The 24,870-nt window shown below is 26.9% G+C and overlaps 1 protein-coding gene across 1 annotated transcript in view; it reads left to right on the plus strand.

The window, feature by feature from the left end:
- The window catches only part of LOC136972154 (ankyrin-2-like), a 286,434-nt gene that overhangs the window by 130,860 nt on the left and 130,704 nt on the right, over positions 1-24,870 (plus strand). Inside the window, 6 exon segments of the mRNA XM_067266710.1 lie at positions 1,023-1,220; positions 4,188-4,286; positions 7,870-8,053; positions 17,270-17,362; positions 19,241-19,384; positions 20,854-20,974. Coding sequence (XP_067122811.1) covers positions 1,023-1,220; positions 4,188-4,286; positions 7,870-8,053; positions 17,270-17,362; positions 19,241-19,384; positions 20,854-20,974 — 839 coding nt within the window.

A 24,870-nucleotide genomic window follows, 5' to 3' on the forward strand; every position in this document is an offset into this window, starting at 1 on the left:
TTTGTAAAAAATTAAATGATTTGACAAATGGGGTTTTAAAGATGACATTTTAAATATCAAAAATGTTAATACATAAATAAGATTGCTTATTAATTTATCTTCAGGAAACTATTTCTTGAACTTTGTTTTATTTAGACTTCAGTATTTGAATGAATAACTTGATATGTAATTTATTTAATTAAAATTGAATAATTAAAAAATGAAACAGTTAATTTAATTCTGGAAAAACAATTTATAATTTATCTGTACAATAATTTAAACTTATATTCTAAAAACAATCTCTTTTTGACTATTTTAGTTGCTATTAAAGTTTTTTGTTTATCATTTATAATTCTAATTTTAACAAAAATTTTAATTTTTGTACATTATCTCTTATAATTCGTGGGCAAAATGTAATGTGAATGTAAAAGTGATTTGAAATAAAACAGTTATTGGTATCAAAAAGACTAATTTAATTCAGTTTTTAAATAGTGAATCCTGGAACCATATTGTGATACTTAATCTACTGAATTTTCTATAAGAACTCATTAGTCCAAAATAATACTTACTTTTTCAAACATCTTTATTTCATAAATTACCATTCAATGAAATAAAGATATTTGACAACGCAAATGCTATTTTGGAATAATCAGTCCTATAAGAAATTCAGTTAATTAACTAAATTTCTTTGCATATGTCTGGCCTTGTACAGTACATAGTCCTTATACCAAAATGAGACAACTGTTTAACAGATAGTTTGTGGATGATCACTGCTGTTATTAAAGGTGATATAAGATGATTGATATAAGAAGGATTGATTAAATAATTCTTAAAAAATTAATCATTAAACTATTTATTAAATGCATTAATTACTTATACATCTTTTATTTAAGTATTATTTTTTAATATCAGAAAGATTAGAAATTGAGGTGAATCTAAATTTAAAATTGATTATTAGATTTTATACTCTAGAATATAAGGAGTATTATTTTTGATATTTCATTTTTAAACAATCTTTTAAACTTTTTCTTATGTTTATGTAGAATGGCTTAACACCACTGCATCTCTGTGCTCAAGAAGATAGGGTGAATGTTGCTGCCATTCTTGTTAAGAACGGAGCTGAAATAGGACCTCAAACAAAAGCAGGGTATACTCCATTACATGTTGCTTGTCATTTTGGACAAATAAACATGGTTCGCTTTCTTCTACAACATGGTGCAGATGTAAATGCCATTACTTCAGTAAGTTATGATTTAAAACTTTATCATTAAAAGTTGTCAAATAAAAATCATATAAGATACATTTGTTAGATTTTATATTTAGTACATTCTTCAAGAGGAAAAAAGGACTCGATAATATTCTTATATCGAATATATATATATACATAAAATTCTAATTGGTACCAATTAGTTTTTCTGCAGCAATTTGCTAATTATATGTGGGCAAAATATTTTTATAATGCATATTGTGTATACATAAGCCACATAAATTTCTATTATAGAAGTAGCTTAGTTGAATTTTTAAATAGGTTTTGTACAATATACTATGTTTTCATCACAAATTTTAACTTTTCTGACCTAAATAAGGTATTTTTTATACTAGGCATAAACTGAAAATTATTTTAACCTAATAATTATGCATTTGAGGAAATCATCTGAAATTTTAACATATTTCTAAGTTGCACAAATTTTTGTTTGTGTTTGTTTTCAGAATATAACTCCTGCATAAACTGCAACTGTCATTAAATTAATATTTTATTGTTATTAAAATAGTATTTGGAATAATTTTATGTATTATAATGATTAATTAGTGCTAAATTTAATGTCAACATATTCTGTGTTTGTTTAAATCTTAAGAAAAAAAAACAAAAATGAATTTTTGAAAACTATGACTTCAAGTATTTTGAGTACCTAGGTACAAAATTTCTAGCACTCAGCATTAATATGTGAAAATATTACACTGTTTGTATTTTATGTAGACTATTCTAGTTTATTTTATTTTGCAGGAAAAAGAAATCTTTCTAATTTTTTCTTTTTTTATAATGAACAAGAGTAGATAAGAGTAATTTTAAAATATAAATAATTACATGTGCCATTATTTTTTTAGTTTTAAATAGAAAAGTGAACAAATTTATCAGCAACATACGATATGATTAACAGCAACATAATTCAGCTGAAGATTGTGAAATCTCAAAGTCAGTTGAGCTTGTTGCTGAATTGGCTTTGAAAGTACACAGAAAAGTAAACATGCTTCAAAGTGTTTAGGGAATAAAAAGAAATAGTGCAATTTAATAGAAACAAACAGGTTAATGTCATAATGTATGTTTGTGAATAATGATTTTTCTATGCTAGGCACTTTGTTATCAAATTGATAAAATTTTACAATAAAGTGTATACTCTTGCAGGTGAAGAAAACAGTGATGTTACAGATAGAATTATAATTTTAGTTTTTTAACTTCTATGATTAAGTTTTTTTTAAAATTATAACATTGATTTATAATTTTATTTTTCACTGATTAATATAATTAATGTCACAAAATTACTTTTTAAAATAATTATTTAAATATTAAAAATTAATATTAAAAAATTATTTATTTATAAATTATATCTAACATAATTACTCACGTATAAGACAAGGTTTTTATTTATTTTTCACTGCTTCAAAAATCTTGGTCATCCTATACACGTGAGCAAAGGATTCTTCACATTGTGACCAACCTGGCAACACTTCAATGCATCTCCTGACATAGTCTTTGTCTCCCCCTCAAGTTCATTCTTACCACATGCATTGTACTGGTGCCAGTCCTTGTACCCCTGTTCCAAATAAAATTATTTTTTTAAGATGTGTGATTATTTGGTCTAAAACCCAAAGAATTTTTGCAATAATTTCTGTAAATCGTGCTTCCATTATAGGTCTACAGTCTATTTATCGTAAGTTGGCACCTACTGTAAACAAATTAAGACACACCCCTCTTCGATATTGGTTTAATCCTACGTCCATCAATTAAAACTGCATTGCATCTCATTTGTCTGCATAAAATAGGTCTTCATTATTTATAAATTCATTAATGAAATACAGGTCACTTAGCAATGATATAAATGTACTTATTTCATATTAGTTAATTATTATTTTTAATGAATATTAGGACATTCTGAATCATTAAAAATAAACTTTTTCCATTCATGCACATTATAATGTTTTGGTTATATTTTCCATTCATCATGTATTAAGGCAAACAAACATATTTTTTCCTTAATACATGCATTTGATATTTTATTTATGATTAAACATAATACAATTATAATTTTATTACGTTTAAATACAAATAAAATTATAATTGTATTAATAAATCTAATTTTCTTTATTTTGATTCGTAAAGTCACACATCATCTTATACATGAGTAAGTACGGTATTCAATAATAGTTTGTCTGAATCAATAAGGATAATTTTTAGTTTTTGAAATGCATTATACAATGGCTGATCATTTAATTTATAGAATCATTTCAATGTTTTCCTTACATAACTTTCTGGGAAAATGTGACAGTTGTGTTTTCTCTGAAGCTTTGTGATCAGCCTCCATAGATACTGATCAGTTTTTTTTTTTTTTTTGTTTTAATTTTGTTTGTAGATCTTTTATTAATGGTCTGTCATTGATGATTGTTTTGAAGAGACATTGCTCTTGTTTAATTTATGTTTCTTGAGATAAAAGGAGTGCAGATATACATTTTATATCTTGAACAACTCTGAATAAGGAAGCAATTTGCTACCAATCTTGTGCAGCCAGAATTAAATTGGAGCTGAGGTTCTTCCACATCCCCAATGTTTATGGAACTTAGCCCCTTGTAATTTCTTTCCATTTTTGCAGCTGATGAAAGATCTAAAAGACAAGTTTTTCATATCTGACAAGGAAGCATGCAAAGCTACAATTACAATTTTTAATGTATCTCTAAAGTTATATACCAGAAAGCATATGATGAATGAATATGGTAATGGCAGAGGTACAGAATATACAGATCAATGGAGAATATTTTTGAATATGACAAATTGCCAGAAGTCTCATAAAATGCTAATGAGAAAACTTCAAACATTATTCCATGAATTTAAATCAGCCCTTGCAATTGTTAATATAGAATATTTTGTAAAATATTTATTTTTTTAATGCAATTTATGTGATGTAGATCATAATGAAATAAATATTTAATTATAGCATGGATATACACCACTTCATCAGGCTGCCCAACAAGGACATACTTTAATTATTAACCTACTGCTGGAAAATAATGCTTCTCCAAATCACACAACAAACGTAAGAGTATTTTTATGTTTTAATTTAGTCTGTTATTTAAAAATATGTAACAAAGATTACAGCTTTGTTTTCTCTTAGTATTAATGAATATTATACTTCTTAAATTTATTTTTATTACAGAAAAGGCTATTCTTCTGTAAAAATATATCTAATATTGCAGAAATTATTTTAATCAAAAAATTTCTGTAAATAAAATTCTTAGTTTGGTTTCATGTGTAATGATTGATTTAAAAATTGAAAGTTGTTTTTTAATAACTAAATATTTCAAAATTTTATTTCTAAAATATAACAGCACTGACAGTATGAAATAATCATACAACAATCAAATAGTTATGAGTTTATTTTTAATTGCAAGTTTATAGTAGGGATATTAGTAAAATAACTTTGACAAGAGTTTTATTTTTTGTTTGTAATTAATAAATATACTACATGTTATATATTTTATAAAATATTATTTATTTGAAACATTACAGAAAAAAATAGAAATGTGGTAAGTCACAATATTAGAAACCCAAAACAAAAGATAATTTTAAGAGTATTAAGTAGATATATTGATTATTTTGATTCTGTGATAAATTGTTTTGCATTTGACTCAAAAACCTTCTGGGGGTTTATCCCTAAGTTTTCTAAATTCACTCTGTTAAAGTCACAGTTAATTCCTGTTCATAAGGTTTAAGAGTTTACAAACAACTCAAGAATTGTTATTTCAGTATTTAAAATAAATCTTCTTCACTTTTTTTTCCAATGAATAATAAGCCAACTCACATTTGTTTTCTTAACGTTTACCATAAATCTACCATTATTAATTTGATCTCTACTCTTTCTATAATTAATAATTTCAAAAATAGAAAAAAACTACAGATGTTATTTATATAGATGTTAGCCAAGTCTTTCTGTTGTTGTTTTGTTATTACTGGATTACTCTAATTGATTTGATATATATCATCCCACTTTCATTTTATGGTATAATAATTACTTTTTATCTTATACTTTAAAAATTAAATTTGGTGATTTTGTTTTAAAGCTTTTTCACCACTGTATTGGATCTCACAAAGTTTTGTATTATATAAAGGAACAACACCGGAGTGAAAATAAATTAAAACCAACAACTGTAGTGCCTTTGACCGGTGTGCTTCTCTCCTCTTTCTCTGTAAAACGCAAACGTTTTCGAACCTCGTTGGTTCTTCCTCAGGCGTAACGGAATTCTGTTCTACAAAATTTAAATATCCCGTCAAAGTTGACCGTTGATTTAGAAAAAATTTGCATTCTGGAACGCTGTTGCGTGTATCCGATGTCGTCATATTAGACTTGCGCGATGTGAGTATAGCGCTACGTCAGGGATCTGTCGAGAAAGGCTTCCCAAGCCGATGATAAGATGATCTCCTTTTTAAAATTGATGCAGTGCGTGTTACTGCGGGTGTTGAGTAAGATGTATATAGCTTCAAGCCATTTGAGGTGATCTTGTCGAAACGTGGGGTGAATGATTGCGGCACGGGTGAAAAGAGGCTCTATTTCTGGATCGGATGAATAGACTGCTAGGGCGGTGTTTTGTCTATGGTGTAATATGTCCGCTTTGTGCTCCTTGATCCTCGTCTGTATGTTGCGTTTGGTGGATCCGATGTAGATGGCTTCGCTGTTATCTCTGTGGTCGGCGATGGGTATAGAGTATATTCCCGGAAGTCTGTTTTTATCTGGAGCGTCTTTTTCGTTCCTAAGCCACTCGAAAATCATTGGGCATCTCCTGAAAGCTAAGCGGATATCCTTTTTCTTTGCTCTTTGGTAGTATATGGTCTTCAGTGCCGGATTGTAGGTGATCGGTATATATTTAGGTGGGGAACCATCTACCGAACCTCTATATATACCCGCATTCTCCTGTGATCCTCCGCAGTACAAGATGGCAGCCTTTAAGGCGTTACTCAAAAGGGCACTCACGCATTCCTCCTCACAAGCTGCCTTCAACTCGAAAATGCGGCACATCAAGAATATAGCTAAACAACACGGATATCACAACATTGCACGCAAAAACAACTTTGAGGCACTACGGCTTCTTTCCACCCACACCCCTCCTTCCAATGGTTCCCCACCTAAATATATACCGATCACCTACAATCCGGCACTGAAGACCATATACTACCAAATAGCGAAGAAAAAGGATATCCGCTTAGCTTTCAGGAGATGCCCAACGATTTTCGAGTGGCTTAGGAACGAAAAAGACGCTCCAGATAAAAACAGACTTCCGGGAATATACTCTATACCCATCGCCGACCACAGAGATAACAGCGAAGCCATCTACATCGGATCCACCAAACGCAACATACAGACGAGGATCAAGGAGCACAAAGCGGACATATTACACCATAGACAAAACACCGCCCTAGCAGTCTATTCATCCGATCCAGAAATAGAGCCTCTTTTCACCCGTGCCGCAATCATTCACCCCACGTTTCGACAAGATCACCTCAAATGGCTTGAAGCTATATACATCTTACTCAACACCCGCAGTAACACGCACTGCATCAATTTTAAAAAGGAGATCATCTTATCATCGGCTTGGGAAGCCTTTCTCGACAGATCCCTGACGTAGCGCTATACTCACATCGCGCAAGTCTAATATGACGACATCGGATACACGCAACAGCGTTCCAGAATGCAAATTTTTTCTAAATCAACGGTCAACTTTGACGGGATATTTAAATTTTGTAGAACAGAATTCCGTTACGCCTGAGGAAGAACCAACGAGGTTCGAAAACGTTTGCGTTTTACAGAGAAAGAGGAGAGAAGCACACCGGTCAAAGGCACTACAGTTGTTGGTTTTAATTTATTTTGTATTATATGTTACTTGCTTTTTTTTAGTTGACTTGAATTTTATTATTTTTAATATTTATTCAAATATTGTTACATATTCTGATGACCTTAAGCTCATACTGTTCTACAATCTGATTTAAATAAACTTATTTCTAAATCTTTTCACAGCTGGTTATATATTAGTAAATAACACCAACAAAACCTTTAAAATTAAACCAGCAAATATATATTTTAATATACTAAGACAAGCACTTTAGATCCCAATTGGTGTTATAAACTTATTTTTCAAATGTAATTGTATAACCTTTAGCTCAATATTAATAAAACAGTTGTAATCTATTATTTTTTTTACATAACCTGACACAACCTCTTTTATTCATAAGTAGTCATCATATTAACTTTGTCATATGATTAATGATTTGGACATTGTGTTTGACAAAAATTTATTGTTTCACAGTCACATTAATTTTCTGTCTAAAAAATTAGATATATATATATATATATAGAGGTATTCTGTGGTATCCTGTCTCCTAATTACTTCTTGTTCTACCTTGATCGCTATCTTTTTTGTTGACTTTCATTCTAGTTTGTTAATATAGTCTGTGGCTGCTTTTATATTCTTGCGTTATGATATGACAAATACTTTTGTTAAGAAGAAACAAAATAAACAGTAGAATATAAAATTACATTAGTGTATTTACTAATTATCACTTAATTATAATGGAACTATATATTAAATGCAATTAATAATTTAAAATAATTATTTTTATTTATATAGCAAGGTCAAACTGCATTGTCTATTGCTCAGAGATTGGGATATATATCTGTTGTTGAAACACTCAAAGTGGTAACAGAAACTATAGTGACTACCACCACTACTACTGTAACTGAAGAAAAATATAAAGTCGTTGCACCAGAAATTATGCAAGAAACTTTTATGAGTGATTCAGAGGATGAAGGAGGTAATAATTTAGTTTATAAAATAAGTGTTAATTTTGGGCTTACAGATGTTTATATTTATATATATTAATTTTTGTTGTAGTATTAAATATATATTACTAATTAATATAAAACAAATATTTTAAAATAAATTATATTTTATTATGTTATTAGATTAGTTTTATTTCAAAAGTTAGTTATATTTAAAAATTATATAAGAGTGTCATTTTTAAAATTATGATAACTCACATGCAAAAATTATCATATAATTTATGAATGTTCTGAATAAATAATGTCACAAAAATGTGATGTTGGATAAACATATCAGAAGGTTTAAAACTTTTCTTGAGTGGCAAAAAAGTTACAGTGCATGAATTTGAAAAATGACAATATAAATAATAATTGCGTAAAAATACTGATTGATGGAGCCAACTAAAACCTGTTTTTAAAATGCATAATTATTATTATGTAAATTAATTGTCAACAAAATGAATTCTTTAATAGAAATAAAATATTGAACTTTTCTAAAAATATTTATATAAAATTGTGTTTGTTGTTAAATTCATTGTGATTTCACAATGAATTTAACTAAGTGTTGAATAAAAACTAAATGAATAGAAAAAATTATGAGCTTTCTGTGATGATATACAGTGCAATCTCAGTAATCCAACAAATATGGGAACAGTGTTGGATTATGGAAATTGCCAGATTATTGAAATTAAGGTAATTCAATGGCACACAAATGAACTTGTCAGTGTGAAGTCAATTATTAATGACAAAACAAAACATAAATTTGACATCTGATCAAAGTATCCAAGCATGCTGTTATTCAATATTGCTTAATTGGTAGATTTCCACTAAATTTAGTAGGAGGTATAAAATTTTTGGTGGGAAATTTTGGAATACCGATTTCTTCATGATCAACTCTCGGATGTTTACGGTAGAAGATTGTTTGCCATCAGAGAAAATTCTGGTAAGTGTGGTAGTAGTATTTTCTGCTAATATAAGAAGTTTTCCATATCAGGGATGGATGTTTCCTGTTTTAGTGTAGACACCAGTACAAACATAGGGTCGCATTTCAGTAACTTATGTAAAAGTCTGGCAGTTCAATCTGATCCCAACATACTAGTGAAATGAGATACTGATTTTTATGTTTGTACAGTATTTAATTTTAAGATAATATATACCTTTTTTGAGGATACTAAGAAGACTAGCCTAACAATCTTTAATACCTTCTTAGTGTCCACAGGGCAGAAAAGAGTAAAAAATTTTAATGTTGTGCCCAAGCACAAATGTTCAAGCTCAATACCATGTCATATTTAGTGGAAACATGTTTAAATTTATTTGGAAGCTTTTATGACAAGGCAGAAGTGCTGGTAATATCTGAGAGTCCACTAGTGTCAGATTACTGGGCATGTCAAACTAGTGAAGGCTTAGATTACTGAGATTGTATTGTATAACCATATGCACTATACAGCAGCATGTGTCTTCATAATATAATTTTCATGTTTTTTTGGTCTAGTGAAAATTTGCTAGTAAATGTCAAAGTATTAATTAATGCTTTCAATATTTTGATTTAGTAAAAATCAATTATTGAATTTAACAAATATATATACGAGTTTCATAATTTTTTTTTAGTTAATAAAATAAATACAAAAAACATTGTTTAAATTAAGTAAAAACATGAAAACTACAGAATACTTATAACTTTTAATACAGAACTTCTTCAGGTTAATATAAAGAATAAAACTAAGAGTTTGAACAAATTACAAAATTTAAAATTAAGTGATGCCAATTTGTTTGAACTTTATGTTCTATTCTTTATATTAGTCTTAAGAATTCTATAACAATATGTATCCATTAAAAGAATTATACAAAAAATATATATATACACAGTCAAACTTTGTTGTAATGAACATAAGCGGACCAGCAAGATTTCTTCATTATAACTGTTACTCATTATATCCGTGAAGAGCAGTGATGTAACTGGAGAAGAACAGATGGCTGCTTTGGGCACAAACATGTAGAGGGAGTGCATGGATGGTAAATTTGTAGTTATGCCACTGATAATTAGTGAAATCTATCTTTTAATTTTTAATTCTTATTTACAATTAAAAATTAAAAGATAGATTTGATTTAAAAAAATATGTATGTAATTTCATTATACTATATTTTTATTAATAGTTATATAAACTACAATATAATTAATATTTAACAATTAATTTTTTGTAAAGATATAACTAATTAATAATGTGCCCAATTTCAGTTAGTCGTTTTATGTACAAATCTTAAAATTGATAACAGCTGTATTTTTTGATGATGTTGGTACTGTTGAAGATGACAAAGCAAACTTTCTACACACTTCAATGTTTTTAACACCACATTCTAACTCACACAAAATTTCTATTTCCTGGTAAACCAAAAGACATTTTCTTTTCTTCATAGACATCTTTCTTGTATAATGGTTTATTTCTAACTAGAATATATGGTAATTTTACAATCCTAGTCATGATTAGGTAAATTGGCAGAGTAATGCCAAAAGAAAGAGGGGAATGGTCTCCGCAAAGAAAGCTGTGATAAAAAGGCTTGTAATCAATACAGGTTGTAAAACTAATTATCCAGTGGTCATAAAACTAAGCAATTCTTTTAGTTTTAGCTCTTCCAAGAAGTTTTGGTATCACATTTCTTACTACTAGAACAATTAAAAATGCATTTTTTATCGGTTCATGTGTTTGCATAGCTATCAAAAATTTGCATGATATATTGATGAAGTACCCTCATTATAACCGTAAGAAAATGTTTGGAAATACACATGATCAAAATGCCATAACAATTTTAATTTACGATATCCATGTTTATTATAACTGAGTTTGACTGTATATATAAAAATATATATATTTATTTATTTTGAACAAAATCATTGTTATCATCTTTTGATGATACAATGAAAAATAATAAATATAAGTTGTGAAAGTAAACTGTTTAATGCTACATATAAATCTATTATTGTAAATCTATTTAAGTAATTTTTTTGATTTGTCAATAAATTTTGAATTAATTTTTCTAGTGTACTAATTTGAAAAATTTCTCTTTAATTAATTTTATTTATTTTCTATAATCTTTGCAATAACCATATCCTGTTTTTCATACGTATAAACTCTAAACTTTTGCTCACTAATGTGCCTGTTTTTTAATTTACCAGATGCATCTTATAACAGTTTATCATAAAGCTATTGTAATAAAATGCCATGATTAAGAAATTAAAATTCTTAAAACAATTAAACATTTATTATTTTATCATGTAATTAAACAAAATTATCTTTTGTTTAATTGATTTCTAAAATTTGATCATATTTAGATCCAAATTAAGATAAAAGATATGCTTTATAATATTAAGTATTTAATATTTTTAAAAATCAAATTCTCTTATATTTTTATAACTTATTTATATAAAAAAATTGAAATAAGCTAGAAATGTATACTAATAAATATAAAATCAGTATTAATATACATATAAGCCTCTATGGACTTTATTAAACTTATATACTGTCCTTTAGCAAAAACTCTTTGAAAGTTTGGTTGACATCATTGTTTATCATTTGTTTTCTTATTGGTATTGATTTTATTTTGCATATAAGCAAAGAGAATGCTAAAGAGTTGATGTGTGTATGGATGCACAGAATAGAAAATTTAAATAATTTAAATCTGTTTGTTTCTTCACATTTCTATCAATTTCAGACCTTAAATTTTCATTCTAAGTCAAAATTTTGGAAATAATTTCTTTCAGCAGAAATGAACAAAAACTGCAAATTCATTCTTTGATTGAAAAGAGGTATTTAAAAAATATCTTGGATGTTTAAAAAATTTGCATTGCTAGATCTGAATTCTCTGAATTTATAATAATGGATTTCTGTTATGAAGGACTTGATCATGGAATAATATTAATTAATCTGGTAACTTGATTATCCAAAAGTTCTTTGAAAACATTTTGTTTTTATTTTTCTGTAAATTTTTGTTGTAGTTATTGACTCCAAGAAAGTAGATTATTGGTTATACTAAAGTTTCTATAAATTTCTTTATGTATTAGCATATTTATTTTTTAGTACAGTTACACAAAGCATCTAATATCTCACTATGGTCATTTATTGAAAATCCTAATTTGTAGATTATTTTCTTCATTGAAGGAATGAATTGTTTTTTTACAAAAGTAATATTTACTGTTTTTTTTTAATAATGTAATATTTGATTAATCCTTCAGTATATAAATCAACACACCAAAAACCTTTTTTATATCCCAGTATGAACAGCTTTAAATAAAAACTAACGTTTTTAAACAAAAACTTGGTCTTCGTCAGGCTATTGACCAGTATAAAATTCGAAACTGGAATTCGAACCATGTGTTTAAAATTATTTTAAATTCCAAATTATTTAAAAATTGGAAGCTAATTTTTGCCGTACATGCTACTGAAGTGATAAAAATATTGTTACATCCCCACAAATAAATAATATGATGTATTTGCTGGTGTAGAAATGTTAGCAACGTGCTAGTGGTGTTCATGCTTTTTTCTCATAGCACCACCTCCATGCATATGAAATATTTGCGGCATCTTTTGCATTAATACACTAGCCAGCCGGGCTGGTTTTGTATATTTCCAACGCTTCCAGGTTGCAAAGGTGTTGAACCTGATCTGGCATTTTTACCAGTTTGGCCCTATGGAAGTCGGCCCTTCAGTATATAATTTTCAATCTTAAATTAAAATAATTTTTTCTTTTTCTAATATTTACATCTTTTAAATTGAATGGTAGTAATGAAAAATGTATTTTTATCCAACCTTCATTCTCTTTCAATACTTCTTGTAAGTTTATATTATCCATTGTCTTGCAATATAGTACAAGCAAACAAATCTACAAGTTGCCTAAAAAAAATGTAAGTTAATAGTTCTAGTTAGTGTGGAAGTTACTGCATATGAACATAATTGCCAATGTTACGAGGTTCATTGTTGGAGTTTTAGTATTGGTATTATGTTGTCTAAATAGAAATTAATGATTTAAAGTACTTAGGTATTAATTTTAGTATAGTCAAAAAATTTAAGCAAATTGTTTATTACTTAATTCAGAAATGTCTCAGTTTTAAAATTAAATGTCAACAAACTAACATTTTATGCAGGAGTGTCTAACTCAAGTGTCAAAGTGATTGATATGAATCCCATGGGTCATTTTTAGTGGTTGAAAATTAGTCAAGGTTGATTGAAAATGGTTCTTTCAAAATTATTATTGCAATAGATTATGTATATGGCAGTTTAGGATGATATAAATTTGACACCATAAGTAGACTTTTTCTATGAAAACAGTGTGGATTAATATTGGCTTACTAAATTTATTAATTATTATTATTATTATTATTATTATTATGTTGGGTTAAGTGAGATATACTCGGTTAACACCAGTGGCTGTGTACTATGCCGGACAAAAGTCAAGGCATAGTAACCAAAACAGAAATTAAAGAAGTGTATCAGTGTGTGTGTCTGTATTCAGGAATTTTCTCACAATATGACATGTATTCAATATAGTGGCCTTCTGTAGTGTGATGTATGTGTTTCTATTCAATTGTAACGTGCCTAGACTTTTGTGTAGTGTGTGTGGTATGACACCTGTAGAGGAGAGAACAACAGGTACAGTACAATAAGCACCCTATCCATCCTCCACAGATGCCTTATTTCCTGGGCAAGTTCTGTGTACTTGCTAATTTTTTCAGTGCATGCGTTTTGTATATTGTGAGTGTTTGGGATGGATATGTCTATAATGTATGTTATTATTATTATTATTATTTACTGTATTACTGAATGAAGAAAGGGAAGTTGATGAAATGTCAAGGAACCTTGAAGGGGTTGATAGTCAAAATAAATTTAAGTGTCTCCTGATCTAAATTGATATCAACTGAATATCATTGAATATATATGTGGAAAAATTATTAACATGGCAAGGCTTAATCTTTTGCAATTCTAAAATTAATTCAGGAATTTTTAGAAGTGGTGAAAAAATTTCAGCTTAAAAGTGTTTATATGTCTTTACTGACTTGAAAGTTTTTGAGTCTAAGCTTGCTATATGAAGGTTTTTCTTCTGGTCATTTCTAAATGTAAAAACTTTATCTAAATTATTTCATTTTTTGTAAGTGATAATTTTACTAACATTGGTGTTAACTACTGCAAATAGTTAATTTCCAATTTGTTGCTATATATACTTATAATAAAAATCTAGTAATTTTTTAGCTTATACAGTGGTGCCTCGTATAACGTACGCCTCAAATAATGGACGCTGCGAACAACGGACTTTCTGTTTGGCCGTTACATGACTCGAGCAACGGACTGGCTGCGAACAATGGACTTTCCGGCATAATTGGTGACTGCTCCATGGGTGCGTTCTTTAATAGCGGTTGCTCTGCGTCTCTGCTACTACGGGAGTGCGCTGCTGTTTGTAGGCATTTAGGAACGACGGTGAAAGAAAGATGACGGCGCCCGCACTTTCGATAGTATCGTGATGGAGGAATCTATAATTCTGAACTATGAGCTTTAAAAGGCAAAAGAAGGGTCCCAATTTAATCGTAAAATAGATTATTTGTTGAAAGAGCATTCAAAATAGCCTCGAAAAAAATTCGTAAAGACACTTACATCACCGCGTGCGCTAACTCGCGCTTTCGCAATTTCTAAATTCTCATTCATAAAACCACATAATGGACCCGGAAACGAAACTATCTGAGCCATGGAGGACGCTATGTTGCTTTCCACCGTAAACTACTGCTACAAGCGGCCGTTTTTGCCGTTCGACGGCGCGCACTTCCACCGGAATTTAGGAACGCGTTCCTAAAGATTTTCCCCTGAAATGTGTTATATAGACGACTGGCACAACTCTGTTGTGAAAGGAAAAGTATGATGTACAGGGGCAAGACACTACAGTAATAATTTTAGATGGAGAGCATATATTTTAAATTAAATAAATTTAAAATGTGATTAAAAATTGCAACCCGACATTGTGACAATGTCACAATAAATAATTACTCATTTCAACTAATATATTTTTATTACAATATATTTAAGAATGCATTGATATTAGAATATACGGTAAGAATATCGGTATTCTTTTTCTCTTTTTTGAATATCATTTTTATATTTTCTAAGTTTACAAATCCTCTTGATGGGAAAAGTAAATTTTTATTTTCTTTAATTTGCAATGGATATGCATTTCAGGCTCTATGCCCCTCTTAAGTCCTTATTTTATTATGTATATTGGTAAAAAACTAAAAATATATTTATAGTGACTACTGGAATAACTAATTATTAAAAACATGGGGTAGAACAAGTAAAACTGTAAAAATAAAAATATTTTGGTTAAAATGTAGAAACAATTGACTAATAAAGGTAGTAAAAATGTAATAACTTTAAAACCAATAAAAACCAAAGGTTTTTAACCAGGTATTTTTGTTTTTACTGATATACATAATAAAATAAGGACAGAAGAGGAACATAAAGCCTGAAATATATATCTGTTGTATATTATGGAAAACGAAAATCTTTTTCCATCAAGAGGAGTGTTCCTGGTATGATTTGTTCTCAATAGCAATTTAATGCTAAGTTCCAAAGAACATACAACTAATTGAGAGAACAGCAAGTGATCAAGTACTAAAAAAAAGATTTGTAAAGTGTATTAAAGTATCAATAAAATGAATAGCAAGCAGAATGTATATAATTGTTTTAAATATGACTTAAAATAAAAATCAGTTAAGATTATTTTAAAACTTGATAGTTTCATATTTATATTTTGATATTTGTTAAAATATTAATTTTTAAATGTACTTAAGTATATCAGATAAAAATTTCCATGCAACAATTTTTTTTAAAAATTACTGTTACTTAAAAATTAAAAACAATAAAGTTTCATGTCTCTTATTTTATTATTCCATTAGTTTGTTCTATATATTATTTAATATACTAAAAGGGAGGGAGAAAAATTTAAAAAATCTTTACAAATATTGAATATTACAAAAAATTTATGAAACATATTACTTTTTTCTTTTTCTTCAGAATTAAATATTAATATAGATAGTATCTTTGCTTGTACTACAAAAATTAAAAATGTACATACATATGTATATAATGTATGTTTATATTTATTTATTTATTTAATTTATAATAAATTATGTATGTTTTATGTAAATAAGTAGTTTACAGTAAGGATTGTCAATAAATTACCATTTGTCAATATATGAATTTTGTTAAATAATGTTTAATTTTAAGGCTATCATAATGAACAGGTTTTATTTAAATAGTTAAATTTATTACTTTATTTAGTATTAAAATTTGCATGTTAATTCTTTTACTGTTCCGTCTATGAAATATGTATGCATTAATAATCTTTTATTTTTCAAAATTAATTTTATGATGGCATATTTCTGATGAATATTGTATATTATATTCTTATTTATTAAAAATTTTATTTGTTATGCTACATATGCACTTGACATCATTTTGCATGGCAGCTTTACAGAAAATTAATATATTCATAAAAATTTAAATAAAAAAAAAATTTTAAATGAAGATTGGAATGATTTTGTTCATGCTTTAAATGTATTTTGAAAAAATACATACATGTAATAGCATGGCTTTATGATTGGTAACAAAGTTTTAATCCTACTCTAGCAAGTCTGCTTTTTTGCACAAACTTGATAATATGCACATTTGACAACATTTTCATACTACAGTTAAATATATTTCACAATAACTCTATTAAATATAAATATTTCAGTTTCTATATAAAAGGCATGAATGAAACATTTTATTACATTATACTATTTTTCAATTTTATTTTAATAATTTGTACTATTGCTTGAATGGTTTTAAAACCTTCCCAAATAAAATATTTTTCTTAATAATTATTACTAAATAATTGTTATCATACAAATAATAATAATAAGTTAATTAACATATTTCATAAATCTTTAAATTAAAAAAAAAGTTTTTTTTTTTTAATTAACTAACTAATATGACATTTATTCACTTAATATTTGACATCCTAAAATTAAATTCTAAGTTAAATTTTAATCTAATTAAGAATAAGTAATGTAGGAAAATTTTAATGTCAAGAAATAATTGCAATAAAATGTATATAAATAATGTAATAAAAAATGGGTGGCTAAAAAAGAAAATATTTAGCCTGATAGTTTAATATTCATGCTCCTGGTGCAGGTGACGATTTTGAAGATTCTGCTCTGTTTGGAAAACCAACTCATGCCACCCATGTGTATCTTCCTTATTATGAGGGTCAAAAGATGCAGATGAGTAAGTTCTTGAAAATGCCCCTCTATTTAGACCATATTCTATGCATGTTTCCATTTAACCTTTTATTATAATATTTCAAATCTTCATAACAGAATTTTATAATAAATTCATTCATATTCATTAATAAAATATACTAATTTTTTAGATATCTTTTAATTCTTTATATAAAAGATTAAACTTTATAAAATCTATTTTAAATAATTTTCTTTCATAACCGAATATTAGATACGGTATACCAGATTGCTATCTGTTTTTGTTTTATTTCTTAAATATTTCTATTTATATTTTAATTTTATTCTTTCAAATATTAAACTCTGCTTTTTGAAAAAGTAATTTTAAAAATAATGAAAAATATCGTAAATGTTTAAAAACGTTTTGTTTAAAGTAAGGATTAATTATAGTAACATATTAATAGCTAATTAACTTTTGTATTTTATTAAATTATTAAATAACACTAGATAAAATCATAAATTTATTTATTCTTAAATTAATTATTATAAAGTAGAAAAATATATTAGTATTTAATATTATAAAACAGATGTTAACTTCTTTTTTTCTTCTTTATTTAGGTATTTCCTTCCAATTATCTCTTCCATTTATTCTTAGCATAGATTGACTTATATTCAATCTTTCTTTTTTCATAGATTTGTTATGCCTTTAAATTATTTGACTTTTTTGTTTTGTGGGTGTTTGGGAATAATTCTTCATTTAATTCTTTTTGCGAATGGATTACTTGAACTTATCAAATATATACTTCACGCTTGTATCCAGTTTCTTGTCTAGGGAGTTGTTATTTGCCACTGTGAATTATCTTCTTTGAATGTTTACTGACTGAGATTACATTTTATTTTTTTAGGACTTTGAAAAATCATTCATAATGCTTTTTCTTCTACGGAAAAAATAAACAGCTCTTAATGCAATATAAAATGAATGCATTTTTATTTTTAGAAAACAAAACATTATGAACAAAGTTTTCAAAACTACAAAGAAAAATATTATTACCTCAGTCAGTTTACATTGAAAGAAAATAATCTCCAATTTCAAAAGTTATTTCTTTAGACAAGAAATTAAATAGAATCCTGAAGAATTTGTTTTTAAAATACAAAATATTTCTTTTGGCAAGAAGGATTAAAAGAATTCTTTAAAATATAAAGTGAAAAAATTTAAAAATTAACAGATCTAATAAGTATATATAAAAGAAAGAAATTAGAACAGATAAGAGAAAAATTCAGTTCAATGCAGAGAATAAAAGGAAGAGATAGTGAAGGGGTAAAGAAAATGTATAACAGATTAATATTATATTTTATTTATATAGTTTTAAAAATAAAAAATACGGGATGACAAATTCATTTTATATTAATGTAAAGGCAGGAGAAGGATTGAAACAAGTTGCCATGCTTATAGAAATTTATTAATACATGGTTTTATAAGACTTGAAAATAGTTTTAATAATCACTTACAAAAGCAGTGCCAAATTACATTGCTGCCACAACTTTTTAAAATAATTTTTGTGAAGTTTATTAACTGATTTTACGAAAAAATATTTTATAGTTTTGTTATTGTTTCCATTATTTTTATATTTTAAAAACAATTTAATCTGGTATAAAGTATCTATATTTGGAACAAATGTATTTTTTTTTTTGTAAAAGTTGTCAGATGTATATGTAAATTCTTTCTATACTTCCTTTATTTGCATGTTGTTGTTGCTTACTTATTTATAATTGAATGCTTATAAATTTTTAAGTTTTTGAATTGCTTAGTATTGCACCTCTGTTTTCAACAATAGAACATAATAAAAAAAATTTAAATCAATTTTTCATTTAGTTAAAATTAAGATATAAATCTAAATATAAAGTTTATGTTATAATAATTAATTAGGTGATGATGCTAACCTTGGTGATCAGACATTCCATTATTTGACTGTTGATGAAATTCAGTCACTGGGAGATGATTCACTCCCAATTGATGTTACAAGAGATGAAAAAGGAATTGACTCAATGATTATAGGGAAAGATTCTAAAGGTAATTATTAAATGTTCATTGTAGTTTAATTTTTATTATATTGTGCTTTATTTGTTCAAATATTTTTAACAAAATAGCATTATGTAGCAAAAGTTCAAAAATATCAAGCATAAAATTTAGTTATATAATTAACTAATAAATATCAAACTCTCAAGAACTGCTACATATTATCTAAAAACACATCAATACACCAAACCAGTTAAACAAACAACAAAAATCTTTAATACTAGCTGTTACCTGCAACTTAGCCCGTGCAGATTTTGCAAGCAAACACCATTTATATTCAGTATTTCAACAACCATAGTAATTGTTAAATAACACCTACCGCTGAGAATGATGAGAATTGCTGAAAATCAAACAAACTGTTTTCAATTTGATCAATTTTCTGGAACATTTACAATCGTTCTATAATCAAACCAATATGCAATAACAAATTTGAATTTAAAACGGTTCGAACATTTGGTTAAAAAATCGAAATATACAAAAATATTTATAACAACGTCTGAAATGTTATCAATTTAATACACCTAAGTATTCAATGAAGACTAAATGCAGTTGAAAGCAAAAAATCGCATCTAAAATAGTACAGTTGAAACCGTTCTTCAGGTTAAACCTTAATGCTCTCCCTGTACCCCCACAGGGGAATTTCGAAAAATTCCTTCTTAGTGTGCATTTTCATGACTACCCTAAATGTGTACCAAATTTCACCTCTTTAGGTTTAGTGGTTTGCTTTGGGCGATGATGAATCAGTCAGTCAGTCAGGACAAGTAATTTTATATATTTAGATAACAAATGTTTTCTTTTGTATCAATTGGACTTCTTCAGGTTACATATGCACAACACAGACACCTCAGGAATTCATTTTTTGGGTTTGTGGAATCTTGACATCTCAAAATGTCAAGATTCCAAAAGCTCAGAAGATTAAATGTAACACAGTTGCATGTTGTAACTGAGGAAAGTAAAAATTTAAGACAATAACGATATTTTTCTGTTATTTTACAACAGCTGGAAAAGTAAAACTTAAATTTTTCTGAGCTTTATGCGGTTCATCTAATATATTAGTCAGTTAACTGGTTATATTGATATGAAAATGTTAAAGAATTGCAAAATAATTTTGTAAAATATATATATTTTTTTACATTGTTATGAACATTTCATGTTTAGAGATATTCTGAAACAGGAATTGGAGGAGGTTCATTTGAAAATAACAAAATAATAATTTTGTGTTCATTTCGGAAGATTTTTCTTATGTAGTAAATATATTAATTCAAATTATCATATGTTATATTAATTCGCTTTATGCCAAAAAGCTTTGGAAAGAAATAATTTATAATTTTTATTGCTTAAAAATTCTCACCGTTAATAAATCTACTTTTTTCAGTGATAATAAAAAAAATGAATTTAAGAAAAGTAACATTCATAGGAAATTTTATGCAATACTTTCATACATTTATTTCCTTTTATTTCAGCTCCACTAATAGCTGAAGAAGATCAAATTTCTCCTGCACATGTAGCACATTTAGAAACTGTATTTGCAGGTTCATATGTTCCAGATAATGTTGATATTGCTAAGGCACCAGTCCATGCTGGGTATGTATAAAATACCGTATATAATTTCAAATTTATTTTTATTCTCTTAGTTTAAATTTGTTAGATGTTATTTGTAAATTGTAAATGTTTCAGCTTTTTTTTAATGTTTTTGGTGTACTTTGCTTGATGTTTTTACTGTTATGTTTTTAATTTGAAATATTTTTATTGAATTATAGGAAATAAAATTTTGATTTATTTTCATAAAGTAAATTATGAAAATGAATTTATCATTTAAGTTTTCTTTTTTTTTTGTTTTAATTAAATATTCTTATATGATTTAGTTTATTTTGTTATATGTATTTATAGAGCATTAGTTTCCAAATTTAGTCATAAAATTGTACACCCTCAACTATAAACAGAAATATAAATTTGAATGATAATTTAGTTTTTTTTAAGTAATCTGAAAATATCAATTGTTAATTTTGATAGTATAAAAAAGTGATTTTTATATTTTATAATGTATGTAAACACATTTGATAGATTTAAGATATATGCTGCCTTTACTTAAGAGTCTCTTAAAGTTATTAATTATACAGATTTGATGATACAATAAGTATTTTTTTTTCTTTTTTTCTTCTTCACTATCATAACTGTTTTGGGTCCATTCCAGTCAGTTCTTGTGTTTTTGGAGGAATTTCTTTTCTGTTGCTAAGTTACACTGTAAAATTGTTTTTATATGAATGACTTCATTTTAAGAACAACTTAAAACTCTAAAACAAACACTTTAAAATTTTTTGAATTTAGAAATATATAAGGATGAAACATTTTTTGAGACCTTCATCTCATCTTCAGATTTCCAAGTATAATCTGTTCTTCAGATAGGAGTGAGTCAACTCTCCTGACACAAAGTTGAGATAATACATCAAATGCTTCTTTAAACTTCTTTCTCCTTCCTTGAATTCTTGATTGATTCAAACTCTGTTTTCCTTTTTTTTTCCATGTCACACAGTAGTTAAACTGTTATTGAAGTCACTTCTATCGTTAGAAAAATTGTCAGATGATTTGTTAAGAATTTAAATCTATTCTCATTTTAGAGTGAAGAAACCTTAAATATTCTAAAGATGGAAATGCTTTCAATAATAGTTTTTAACTATTGCATTGTTGAATTTATGTAATTAGTAACTTTTTTAAAAGTTAAAGACTATGTAGAGAAGCACATGTGTATATAAATTTAATTACGTAATAGATACTTTTTAAGGGTAGTTTTTAATTGTACATTTAATTTTAGTTTTTTTAATATATTAAAAATGATTCCTTATAGTTTTTAAGGGCTGCACTTTTGATGTCTACCTACATAAATTAGATTTATAATTTTTATAGCTATCGACACACAAGTGGACTTATAATATTTTAATAAAAGTAGTCGGCACAAATAATTTTTAAAATAAAATATTATAATGTGAAATTAATACAAAATGAGCACTTAAAATTATGTAATACTTAATTCTTTTTACTTCTATATTCTTAATGTTTTACTTTTTTTGTTTTTATATTGTCTTCTTGGACCTTATATTTAAAAACAAGATCCAAGTAGACATTATGTAATACTTTATATTAGATTATAAATTTTCTAATATTATATATGATATAATTCAAAATACAAATTTGAACAAAGTCTAGATGAAGAATTGAAGTTTCAACAGTAAGAAAATCATTATGAATGTATTTTTCATTGTGTTGTTTTTTTTTGGGGGGTATCATATGTGAAAAATGAATACCATTATGTTATATAAAATTCTATTTTTCCCCCTGCAATATGTCTTTATAACATTTTGATGATTTCATTTTTTTTCCCATTTACTATATGGAAACTCAAGTTATGCAAAATAAGGATATTTAATATATAATATATATTGTAGATTTTTCAGCATTGAATAAATAACAATCTTTTACAAATACTAATAGTTAACAACATTTTAATTTACTACTGTAACATTACACTAGTGCGTCTGAACTGTTGTTCAATTAGTATGCAAGAAACACTAAGTCCTTTGCAGTGATTGCATTAAAAAGCACAAATTGCATTAATTTTCAATAAATTTGTAAATTATATTTTTATCTATTTATTTTCAAATTTAATTAGTCTTGTAAAATTGTCAATTTACATTTTTTAAATATTTGTCAAGTTAATTTTTAAAATTATTTTATCTTTATGTTAAAGATAAAATAATTTTAATTTTAATTAACACTTTGGAACCATTCAATTCCAACTTCTGTGTAATGAATGATATTTTGTATTCTTGAAGATGCTCTTTTTAGCTTAGCTTGATACAAAAACCTATAAATTTTTTGTTTACTTAGACAATGTTAAAGCAATATTCACTTCTTTCTCATCATATAGTATCTAGATGATGAACTGCAGGTTCAAATTTAGCCCATATATAAAAAGTTATTATAGATATTATTGATGAGGATATTATTTCTCCATTCCTTACTCCATCCTATCTTGATCCATTGTGAATTAGGTTTACTCATAATTGTCTGATTTGCAGTTATCCTTGTAGAATTAATATACTGATGCATTGTAATAACAAATCATTCAATCAAATCTTTTACATTAAATTTTAGTGTAGTTAAAATTTTATATATTTAAAATTATTAGTGCAATTTTTAACAAAAAAATTTTTCCAATAATTTAACATAATGATATAATATTTTACATGTATGATATCCAAGAAATAATCAGATATGTAACATAACCACATTTAATGGTGTCAAAAATGTTTTGTGTTTAAATAAAAGTTAATTTGATATTAAATTTTAGCCTCTTGGGATACATACATATATATGTTGCCTGGATATGATAAAAGTGGGGATTTGGTCAAATCCCTAAAGGAGATGATCAATTTACTGAAGATGTTAAAATGACAATTCTATAGAGTCATTTCTCTAAAAAAAATAAGTGATTTGATCAAATCCCTGTACTATTTTAGTGAAAAGATAAAATAAACAAGCCAGGACTTGCATAGCACTGCTTGCGCTAGTTACCCGTCCCCTCGTTCCTTCAACAGGCTAGTTGCTGGTGGCCTCTGGTGCATGCAGTTGCACAAATCATTACATCACGATAGTCACGCACATTTGTATTTTATTTTTCTTGTAATTTGTATGATTATCAAAATAATGGCTTTGAATACAGGACAAAATCAGACTCAAACCGAATTTGTGTGTGAAGAACAGTTCAGTGAAACTGTCAGGACGAGTTTGAGCGAGTGGCATGATAAAGAAAAATATAAATGCGCACGACTATCGTGACGTAGTGATTTGTGCAAATCATTGTGCACCTGCAATAAAGCTAAGTTTGCAAGAAATTGCTGGAAAATTATCTTTATTCAGAGGTCAAGGTTTTAAGAAATGTTTCTGTGAAAAATCCAGGGTACAATGCAAAACAAATAGATGTGCCTGTAAAAAAAATAACATCCTCTGTAACTCCAGGTGCCACAAATCTATGTGTTTCAATAAAAATAAATAAACTTGGCTTGGCATTATCTCTATCTTTTCATATAAGTACTTCTTACTTTGTTGATTCGTCTTTTGTCATTTCATGAAACCAGTTTATAGATTTGATCAAATCACTTCATTTAATTAGGGAAATGTCAATATCGAACCTTTATTTTAACATCTTCAGTAAATTGATCATCTCCCTTAGGGATTTGACCAAATTCCCACTTTTATCATATCCCTGCGACATATATATAACTTAAGGAAGAGATATTAACCCTGTATTATTAAGATAAGGTTTTCAAAATATATTTTGCTAATAATTTTTAAAGGTTTTCAGTTCTTTCAAATTGAAAATTTTAATAAAAAATGCCATAGTTACAAATTTTTTTTCGGAAAAGTTAAAATTTAGCTAGCAAATAAAATTTTATTTTATATCTGTCATATAGAATTTTTTA

Source organism: Centruroides vittatus, unplaced genomic scaffold (genome assembly GCF_030686945.1).
Source record: "Centruroides vittatus isolate TY-2023 unplaced genomic scaffold, ASM3068694v2 contig_2818, whole genome shotgun sequence".
Lineage (NCBI taxonomy): Eukaryota > Metazoa > Arthropoda > Arachnida > Scorpiones > Buthidae > Centruroides > Centruroides vittatus.